At 45.1% G+C, this 10,875-nt stretch overlaps 1 protein-coding gene across 1 annotated transcript in view; it reads left to right on the top strand.

Annotated features, from left to right (window-relative positions):
• Window positions 1-590: 590 nt before the first annotated feature.
• CMYA5 (cardiomyopathy associated 5) overlaps window positions 591-10,875 on the top strand; it is a 46,552-nt gene continuing 36,267 nt past the window's right edge. The window contains exons 1-2 of the mRNA XM_059834287.1: window positions 591-766; window positions 8,638-10,853. Of these exons, the coding sequence (XP_059690270.1) occupies window positions 621-766; window positions 8,638-10,853 (2,362 nt within the window). The 5' untranslated portion in view covers window positions 591-620. The remainder of the gene's footprint in view (window positions 767-8,637; window positions 10,854-10,875) is intronic.

The following is a 10,875-nucleotide window of genomic DNA, read 5'->3' as shown; positions in this document are numbered from 1 at the left end:
AAATTTGGGGGTTCAGATATATTCCCTGTGTGTTGTTAAAAACTACAGTGCATCTGATACTTCTTAAGGTACGGTATTAATTACTAAAGGTGTGTGTCCTAGGCTCATCCACTAGTAATTGTATTTTACTTCTCTAGCTCAGAGTGAGGCACTCTGGGTCCTGCTCAGGGATGGAACTCGCTTTTGAACGTGCTAAATGCGCCTTTTCTGGGGATCACAAGAAAACTCTCCTTCCGCCTCATCTGTGCCGTCCGCCCCACGTTCGCTAGAGGTGGCTTGGGAAGGTCTGCTGGGGCCCCAGCCCCGGCCTCCCTGCCGCTGCCTCGCTGCCCCGTCTCTGGTGTGAAAAGGCCTCCTCGGCAGCGGCGGGCAGGCCGAGGGGGCAAGCAGCCAGACAGATGGCCATCGGGTTTTGCCACGTGTCCTGGCACCCGGTTGGTGCTAGGACCCAGGGTAGGACCAGCAGCGACTCAGCGCTGTAACTTCGCTGCCTTCTATTTAAAGACTGCCCTGAGTCAGGAGAAGCGAGAGCTGCTGGGGATGACAGTTGCTTCAGGCAACCCTGGGGAGGACAGGGTTGGGGGTAAAAACCACCGGCGGGGGCCTGAGCTAGGAAGGGAATGGAGGGGTACCGTGGCGCCGAGTGCGACAGGGCCTCTGAGACCTCGTCCTTCGTAGAGGATGAAGAAGAAGAGGATGAAGAGGAGGAGGAGGAGGAGGAGGAGGAGGAAGAAGAGGAGGAGGAGGCTGTGGAGCTGACTAACAGGTATTGCCTCCCCAGGGACTCACAGCCTTGGGGGGAGCTGGCAGCTTCCTCCCAAAGCACAAGCCAAGCCGGGGGGATGCCAGGATGGGGGCTCAGCGCTGGTTTTAGTGCCTTTCCCCCTTCCTTTCCCCAACTGCTGCGGATAAAAAGCAGGGCGGGGGGCTGTGATGGGGGGTGTTTTGGATAGGTATGGCTGCAATAAAGTTTTGTTCAGTAAGTGCCTCCCTGAGTTCCCTGAAAGCTTTTCTATTTAAAGATCCTCAGGCGTGCCAGCTCAAGTGGCATCTCCCTCTGCTCCTCCGTCTCTGGCTGACTGTTTGTCACATACGGATCTTAAATGCCCTGCAGATTTGCTTGTCAGGGAGAAAATGGTCAAAGATTACAATGGCACATTGAAATTTCTTCCTTTTTACCACCCTTTCTCCCTTCCCGTTTGTCCCTCCCTCTTCAGTCTCTTCTTCCCCAAAAAAGGAAAAACTTGTTGTACATGCTCGCCACCACCTGTCAAGATTTGTGTGGCTGATTTTTGGGGTGCAATGAGGAATATTTTATCGCTTTGATTTTTTTAAATTTTTTTTTCCTTAATAACTCTTGCACAGAAACAGTTCGTTGTCCTAATATTGCGCTGCTACCATCAGGAAAATAACGAGCGAGACCGTGGCCTGGTGCCCAGCGCATGGCCCTGGTCCTGTGCAGGATGCAGAGGCGTCTGCAACCTGATCCACGCAGACAGACTCCTCCAGCCGTGCCAGTGCTGGTCATTTCAAAAAGAGACCGTGAGGCCTGAGACTCCCCTTGTACATATCAGGTCCCAAGATTTCTTCCTTGTCTTGAGTAAAGCTTATCAGTTTTGAGTGGATATGGTAGGAAGAACTGAAGACATTAATGTTGACAGTTTAAGGTATTTCCAGAAACCAGTTTTTTAAGAAATTTGGGCCATATAGTTCCTAAAACCTCAGTGCTGTGGAGCCATCCTGCGTTGACAAACAGCTCTGGGCGTGTCACAGTTCGAAGCACTTTCTAACATTGACAATGGCCACTGGGAGAGAAAAAGGTGGCAAAAGGGAGGCAGCGAGACTGTCTGCAGCCTCAGCCACCCCGCATGCTGCAGGAATCAATGTCAAACAGGGAAACGTAGCCCAGGACTGTAGGAAAACATCCTTGCAGAGGAAATAGAGAGCTGGTTTTCCAAAGAAGTGGGGGACCCCCCCCGGTGTGTAATGCTGCTTTTCTCCAGAGGAAGATGTTGACTCTTCAGTCCTGTACAGGCAGCGAGAGGGGTTACATGCTGATAAATGCTGCTTGCACACGGATGCAACCCTACAAGAAACCCAGCTGAAGTCAGCGGAGTGGAGCCACTCATTGCAGACAGCTAAAACACAAGTGATGTGATGGTTTTTAATGCAATCTGCAATTAAATGGCTAGTAATAAAACTCAAATTATGAAACATAAGTGGGAATGGCTAAGTTTTCCCTTAAAGGGAGGGAAATCTATGTAGCCTTGCAGGCTCGCACTGGGAGGATGGCTTCTCCATGGGTGCCTGTTAGGGATGGCTTCTCCATGGGTGCCTGCTAGCAGCTTCCTGCAGCTGGGTCTTGCTTCTGCCTGGCAGCCTCTGCCAGGCAAACTCTGGCATTGCATCTCAGAGCTTAATTAAATCACAGCAACCATTCCCTTTAGCTCTCGGATATATTAAGAATTGCAAAGTTCATCTCCATCCTTAACTGCCTTACTAATAAGAGAGGTCAGAGTCTACTGGAGAGGTTTTTAATAGCTGTGCTCAGTGGTAACTGAGTGTATTTAAATCCATTTGATTAGTTTAATTAGGCTAAAGGAGATGTTGAATTTGAGGTTTGGCACAGATATAGTAACTGCACCAAGCGCTCAGCAATAGCTTAGTAAAGTTAGATAAAACTGTCTTTAACTGCTTAAATTTTGTTGTTGCAAATGTCAGCGTTGTTGTTGAGCTTACGGCCTTCTCCTGTGCAGAGTGCCTGGGCAGAGCTTCTGGGAGATGCTGGCTAGGCAAAAGCAGCTGGGCCGAGCCCCTGAGACGTACCTATTCAAGCTGTAAGCTAATTATTTGTTGACAAACAAGTTTTCAAACCCCTGTTGCAGGACAGATTTTTTTTTTCTTTGTGCTTTGAAAATGTAGCTTAGAGGAGATGTAACCAATATGCAAACTTGGCTGAGGACAGCCTGTCCTGGACTCTGCCGTCATTGATTTATTTTTAACATCCCCAAGCACTCTGCTGCTTTTGTCTTCCTCCTCTGCATGCAGTTGAACAGCACCTGGTTGTGTAATGTTGCAGTCAGTGGGAAATTCCCCATTGGCTCCTATTTCCACCTTTCAAGCATGCTAAATATCCTTATTCCTATTTTATGAGAGAGTTATGCAGCAAGATGTCTGGCCCAAGGTCAGCAAGTGCCCGTGTGACAGAAGCAGAAGAGCCCTGGTGTTCCCCCAGGGACACTAACCCCTGAGCCCTGACCGACCTGCTCCGCTTCCACACCAGTTCCTCTGCAGCAGCTACAGGGATTAAAATCCCAAAAGCTGCAGTGGAGCTTCTGACTTAGCCCAAAATTATGATGCATGCACATAAAAAGCAGAAAAGTTCGTGTTTCACATCTTTATTACCCTTTTTGATGTAATCTCTAAATAATTTGGGTTCCTAACACAGGTTTCTATGCAAGTAATGAGACTAACGTGTGGCATCAGAACCTATTATAAAGATGGGGTAAGGCATCATGTCCTTGTCAGCATAAATAACCCACTGATCTTCAGAGGGTTCATGCAATACTCTCTTGCCTTTGGGCATTTTACTATCTGAGATAGATAGACAGTGGCAGATGTCTTTCGTTTCTAGCTCCATGTAGAATTAATCATCTAAATGGGGAAAATATTTTGAAAGCATGTATTGTGTGTTTTAAGGCAAACATGAGTATGAAGTTAATATGCTTTAATTTTTGTATTGTTAACGGTGAGATTGAAATCTAGCTATAGGAAGATAGTTTACTGGTTAACGGGTTTACATACCCACTGGAATATCCGAGTCTGTTACAGCTACGTGATGGGTGAGCTGCTCTGATATGGTTCTGTCTCTCGGACCGTTCCCAGCTGATTTCCTTCTGCAATGTGAAGGTCTCTGGATGTGTCTGTGTGCAGGGCTTACAGAAAAATGGCCAATTTATATGTTTTTCCAGGTAGCTGGTTTGCCTGGAATGGGTATGGGGCTGATGTTTTCTATTCATTTAGTGATCACCTAAGACCAGTAAATGAGGAGAAACTCATGGAGTTGTGGAATTATTTATTTTTTTTAATGAAGCAGTCCTCCACAAGAAGATCAGAGGTGTGGAAGCTTCAGAGCCAAGTCTAGTTTAGGATGAGTGGTGAAAAGGAAGAAAGGGAAAGCAAAGTGGAGAAGGGGGCTGCCCACCATGTGGGGAATGCTGCAGCATCCAGGAGAACAAAGGAGTGGAATGATGGCAAATGGGAGGGTGGGAAGGGCAGCGCTGGGGGTTTGTCTTCCCAAGGAAAAGTTTGCCATACTCTCTCCAAAGCAAAGAACGAAAGACAGGGGAAAGGGGGTGTGATTTTGGTTTCCTAGATGAGGCAGCGTCTGCCTGGGGCTGCAATGGAAAGGGGTGGCAGGGCCATTTGTTCCCAGCTGGCTGCAGGCGCACACCTGGGGAAGGTGAGAGCGGCGGGAAGCAGAGGCTTTCCAGTGCCCTGCGCGGCAGGGCAGAGGCTCAAGCTACAGGGCACCGGGAGCAGCTGAACTGGGCGAAGCATCGAGGCAGGGGCGTTGCAGTGAGGAGGTGTGCATCTGGTGAACCCACCCCACATGCCAGACCCTGCCAGCGGCTGCAACCGGGAAATACACTTCACTCCGTGTTTTGCTTCTCTTCAGCCTTTTAGATAATAGTAACTGAGTTCTTGATAAAGGTCTAGATTGCAGTTTGGATCTAAAATAACACTCAGACTTTGAGAAAGTTCCCCGTTAGGTCTCAACAAAGTGACTAAATCACTGGGTAGAAGTCTCCCACCCAAACCGAAGTGTTTGTTCACGGCCTGTACAGTGGAGAATCTGGAATGCAGGAGCAAGGCAGACCGCCGGGATATGGAGGTGCTGTGGTTTCTCAAGCAGTACGTGAAATTGCAACTGGAAACACCACTGGCAACACCATGACCTGACGTCTGAAAAAGAGACCAGCACCGCAGTGGGTTGTGTCACTTCCCAGGCATTTGCAAGTGTTGAGGATGGAACAAAATGTCTGAAACTGGCCCACGTCCTGGCTCCCAGCTGCTCTTAATAAAAGCCAGCTTTGTAGCAAGGCAAGCAGCAGTCTTACTGCTTTTAGGTATTTGTTTGAATTTGGACAGATGCAGGAGCCACTGTGTTGCCAGAAGGGGCATCATTAACACTGAAGGAAGTTAGCAGTAGGTTAACAAGTGAAAGGCTGGGTTTAAAGTAGTGACTTTCTGTAGTTCGTAATTCTCTTACCCTGAAGAAGGAGATGGATGAGCTATAGCCCTAGGAAATGCAAAGCAATAGGCAGAGACCTCGCTGAGCGTACTGATTACTGCAGGGGAAAGGGGCAGCATGGTAAAGGCAGAAACTAGGGGAATGTATAGAACAAAAACACAAATACAGGAGAATAAAATACTTCCTTCAACTGGGCAGGCAAGCTGGCCAGTACCAGTTTCCAGCTCCCCTGCACTGTGCCTGCAGGGTTCAAGTAGGAGCCTTCAGGGGCTGAGAGGTCTTGTCAGTGCAGGCCATTGCCACAGCTTGACATCTCGGCCATTTTATCTGGGTTGTTTTCAGCTTGTGAAGTGTTATGCGGCAAACAGCAACAAGTTTTGATGATACCAGGAGTGAGAAGGTCTGATGTGAAGTGAATGAAGGGAGGCTCTGAAAGGATTTTGGAAAGCTGCTGGGCTGGCTATACTTCTCTGCGCCGCTGGTGGTGTAGCACAGATGGACAGACGTCACTCAGCGTGTCTGAACACGACTGCTCTGGCAGCTGGGGAGGTGAAAACTCTTCCCTGGTATGATACATACGGGAATGTGTGCCCAGCCTGCTGAGCTGGACTAGAAAACTGAAATCCCAGTGGACACAGCACCGAAGTTGTAGTGAGAAGCAGAGGAATGTGAGAAGCACGAAGAGGCGATAAGAAAAAATCTGCTTTTGAGCTATCATGAGGGAAAGCACAAAACCAGTTGTCACTGTCTTCAAGAATTATAAAAGGTTTGAGCCAATGTCCTAGCATGGAAATAACAGACTGACAGCACGCGTGCGACAGGATTGGGTGTGAAATGTCTACGTGGGAAAAAGGCAGCACTGGCTTTCCTCCTTGGATGTCAGTGGCTTTGCATCTGCATTTATGGAGCTGAAATATTATGAACATATATTTTGCAATGGCAGACGCTTCCTCTCACTAGCGAGGGGTCTTTCAGCTACTACTGTGCAGTGTGCAAATTCTATACAAAACTAAGGCAGCATGTGGAAGTATGTTGGGAGAAAATGCTTGAATTATGTGTCTTTCATTCTGGTCTTAAAAATATAAAGCACCACCTCATTGTACTGTAGAGAAATATGGACTGTGACCGCAGCCTTGCAAATGAGACAATGATGTGAATAATTCAAGCTTTTTGCATAGGCAGGGCCAGGCAGCCCATTCTTATTCACTAATATCAGCTGAAGTGGGAGTGCTGCTCTGTTCTGCATGGGATTTTATATAATAACACCAGGTAGTGCAGAAAAATAGGTTAAAAAATATATGAGGGTTATTTAGAACTTGAAAAATCTTAAAAAAGATTAGGCATTTGTTACTGTGGACTCAAGTAAGACCTGAAAGCTTCCTTAGTACTGTTGCTATTGATTTATTTTATTTTATTCTATTTTGCTATGCTCAAGTCAACCTCATGCCAAGCTATGAAACTGGCAAAGGGAAAGCTAGCAGCAAAGTTGGTATAGATTTATTTGCTTTGCCTTTTCCTTGAACCTGTAAATCTTACCTTATGGAGCTAGCCTTGCTAGAAAGTACTGCACCAAGGCAGACAATTAGCTGTACTTGCTGAGGTTTTGTACTTGTTTGAGGGCTGGTTTGGTTGGGGTTTTTTTGGCTAAGATGTGATTATTTAGTATTGCACTGTCAGACTCACTTTGAGTTGTGGGCTTTAGTGCAAGCTGTCCCACTAGTCACAGTCTCCAGGACAGCCCAGTCACCACAGCTGGCTTTAAGTGCCATCACTGGACTTTGATACCGTTTTGTCCTACCACCTCCTGGTCAGGCTGTTGTCCCACAGGGTGACTGCAGTCTTCAGTTGGCACAGAGGACACCAGAGATGAGATGGTCTGTGCATCAGTCTGCATGGACCTCAGCATGGGCGAGCCCAGGGCAGCCCTTCTTGTGCTGTGCTCTGGAGAGCAAATTCATGGAAAGGTAAGGTCAGCACCACTAGTATCAGGACTACCTTTTTGTTTCTGATAGGTACTGACCAGTTTTGCTGAGGGACCTTTACAAGAACCTTACAGTTCAGAGAGTTTGCTTGATGGAGTGATTATGGCTCTCCTCAGGATTTCCTCTTCTCCTCCTTCAAAGACCACTGCCTTCTGCCAGGCGCTCAGCACCCTCCAGAGTGATGCCAACTGCTCCTCAGGGGTGTCCCCCCACCTCTGCATCCTGCAGGCATCTCTGACACCCGCACGGTGCTGGGTTGCAGCCTGTGGCAGTTGGTCTTCTGCTTCTGCAATCCCATGGTCAGGAGCCAGCTTCACTCTTCCTGAAGAAGTGCTTTATCTTAATCACCTGGAAAGGGACCCTTCCCTCTGTTCAGTGAAAGTAGGACCTTGTGTGGCCATAGGTTTGCATCCTTTCATGGGAGTGACAGCGACTTCTGCTCTAGTGAAGCCTCTGCCTTTACCAGCAGATACTCTACCTTTCTTTACATCAGCTACTAACACGATTTCCCTAAATGAACTACTGCCTATGCAAGAAATATTGGGGTTGAGTGTTATGATTACCTTTTTTATGCTTTTTTTTTAAATAACTGTTGTAACCCTAAACCCTTTTTTTTTTAAAAAAAGGTCTTTTAATTCCTTCTGCTATTCTTTACACTCTTATTTCTAAGACTTTTTTTTCCTAAAGCTTCCTAGAAAACGTTTCTCCAGCCTTTTTTTTAACTGAGATTTAATTGCAGCACATGATAGTGTCTGAGAGAGATTTAATTGCAGCACATGATAGTGTACTGATTGCATATCATAAGGTTTAAAGTTAGCTTTATAAAACATTTGGGGAGGGCTCAGTATATTTTTATTGTTGAATGTATTCTATATTATATTGTTATTAAATGTGTTGAGTGCTTAGAGGATGAAACATAAGATGGTAACAAACTAAAGGATAGATTTTCTACTCCTTTGAGCATTGTATAATCATTTACACTTAAGGAAAGCAAGTGTGGGTGCTATTAAAACACTGACATTGTCTTGTAAGTGTTTAATGCAAGGTTTAAATTATACTGTGAGATAACCAGGCACTGGAGAATAGCCCCAGAATCAGCTCAATCTCACACTGGCAAAACAAGGTCAGATCAAAGACTGTTTTCCTACATTGTCAAGAGCATATAAACAACTCCCCTTCATTGAACTAACCTTGCAACATGCAGCTTTACAAACATTTACCTAAAATATATTTATCAGATAAAATATGACTTTGCTTATGCTTCTGTTTCAAAATTTATGCTCATGCAGTATTTTTACAACTTTGAAAAGTATTTTTGCTTTAATGCAAAAATTTAGATTTGCAGTAATTTAATTTGTTGTGTGATTTTATGACTTTTTTTTTTTTTTTTTTTTTTTTTAGTTTAAAAGATCTTATCCAAAGCGAAGATGTGAAACCCAAGCTGCAGTACATCATGACTAACCCTTCCTTTTCTATGGTAACAGTTCAAAGTGAAGATAGTGGGATAACCTGGGAAACCAGCTCAAGCAGATCTTCTACTCCCTGGGCCTCAGAAACCAGCACAACTTCTGATCTTTACAGTATGGAAAGTTCACCAGTAGGTTCTCCTCCAGGAAAAGTTATCTTCATTATGGATGAAGGTAAGATTGTTCGGAAAAGGAAGCGTAAATCTTCAAATAGGGTGCCGATAGCTACAAACCTGAAGGGAGGCCAGGGCAATAAGAAACGTGACTCTTCTGGAATGCAGAGGCAAGAACCAAGAACTGTTCTAGGAGACGTGCAGGGCTCCGTCTTGAACGTTGAACAGGTGGAAGCACAAGACACAGATGAGGAAATGTTGGATGACAAAGAAGATCTAGAGAACATCACAGAAGAGCCATTAAAACGTGCTCCTATAAGATCAATATTTAGAGAAAGCAGACTGAGAAAAGTAGGGCCGATCCTTGGAGGACCAGTACAAGCTAGAATCCAGCTGTTCAACTCAATTTTTGGAGGGACTGAGCCAGCCCCTGAAACATTGGAGAAAACCAAAATCCAGAGAAGTAGCTCAGTTTCAGGAGATTCTGAACAGTTCCTTGAAACATCAGTAAAAGAAAGATTGCAGAAGTTCAGTTCACTTTCAGAAGCAACATATCCAAAACCTTTCCAGAGAGCAAGAAGCAGAAATCTTGAAACACCATCGGAGAGAAGAAGGGAGGAAAGACAGCAACCCACAGCACATGCAAATCAAAGCTATTCGTCAGCAACAACACCTCGTAAAAAACAGCTTACTAATAAAGATGATGTTTCATCTGAAAATATTAAACCCATTAAAATGAAAGATAAACCAAGCAGATTTTCGAGCTTTGCTGCAGACGCAGGTCTTCAACGTGAAGAAAGAAAAGACAGACAATGTCTTTTGGAGATTTCAAGTCAGGTATCAGGCCAGTCATTGAAGTCCTGCCCTCCTGAAGAAGCCAAGAAACAGCAAAGTTATTCACCTGTGGCCAAAATGTCAATAACAGAGCAATCATCCTCCATTTCGTTAGAGTCCGGTGCTAAATCAGAGAAACAAGTGCCGCTTCCTTCAGCTGAAACTGCAAACAAGAAACCAGACCAATCCCTGCTGAAAGCATCAGATCTTCTGGATGAACCAACGGAGCAGGAAATTCAGCCCGATTCTGCACCACAGTCTGTTTCAGCAGATTTTGTTAACGAATTGGATAGACAAAGTACCCAACCTATTTTGCCTACAGCATCCATGTCAGAACATCCTGAGAAGGAAGCACACAAGTCAGCAGTTCCGTCTTACTTACCTAGTGCTCCATCAGCTAAATCCAAATATTCCACTCTGTCTGAAGTAAGACAGGAGGATATTATTCCTCTGTCATCAGAAGCTGCACAGTCTGAGTCTGAACACGTGCTATTACCACATTCTGCAGATAAAACAGAGAAGCAGTCAGAAACTGAGCATTCAGGTCTATTGTATTCTGCTAAAAAAAACGAGAGTCAAAAGACCCCACCACCTGAAACCCAGAAAGTTCACTTAAAGAAGCAAGCAGAATTGGAGGAGCAAAGAATTAAACTAAATTTACCTATTCCTGAAAAGATAGATTCTAAATATTTCGGCATTTCATATCCTGTTCACACAGAAACACAAGAAACTGGGAAAACTTCAGCTGTAAATGAAGGAGTAGATTTGGACCACCCTGTTTTTTCTGTTGAAAAAACAAAACAAGTAGAGAGTGCACAAATGGAGATGGAGCATTCAGATTTCTCATATTCCAGCAAAGAAACTGGGGAATCAGAGGGAACACAGATTGAGACAAAGCATTCAGACTTCTCTTTTTCCAAGGAAGAAACAGATGAGTTGGTGGGTGTACAGTCAGAGATGGAGCATCCAGACTCTTTTTCCATGGGAGAAATGGAGGAATCTGAAAGTGCACAACTGGAGACAGAACATCCAGATTTCTCATATTCCAGGGAAGAAACAGAGGAATCAGAGAGTGCAAAACTGGAGACAGAATATCCAGAATTGCTTTTTTCCACAAAAGAAACAGAGGAATTGGAGAGTGCCCAACCGGAGACAGAACATCCAGCTTTCTCATATTCAAGGGAAGAAACAGAGGAATCAGAGAGTGAAAAACTGGAGACAGAATA

Source organism: Gavia stellata, chromosome Z (assembly GCF_030936135.1).
Source record: "Gavia stellata isolate bGavSte3 chromosome Z, bGavSte3.hap2, whole genome shotgun sequence".
Lineage (NCBI taxonomy): Eukaryota > Metazoa > Chordata > Aves > Gaviiformes > Gaviidae > Gavia > Gavia stellata.
This window is presented reverse-complemented; position numbering and strand designations above follow the sequence as displayed.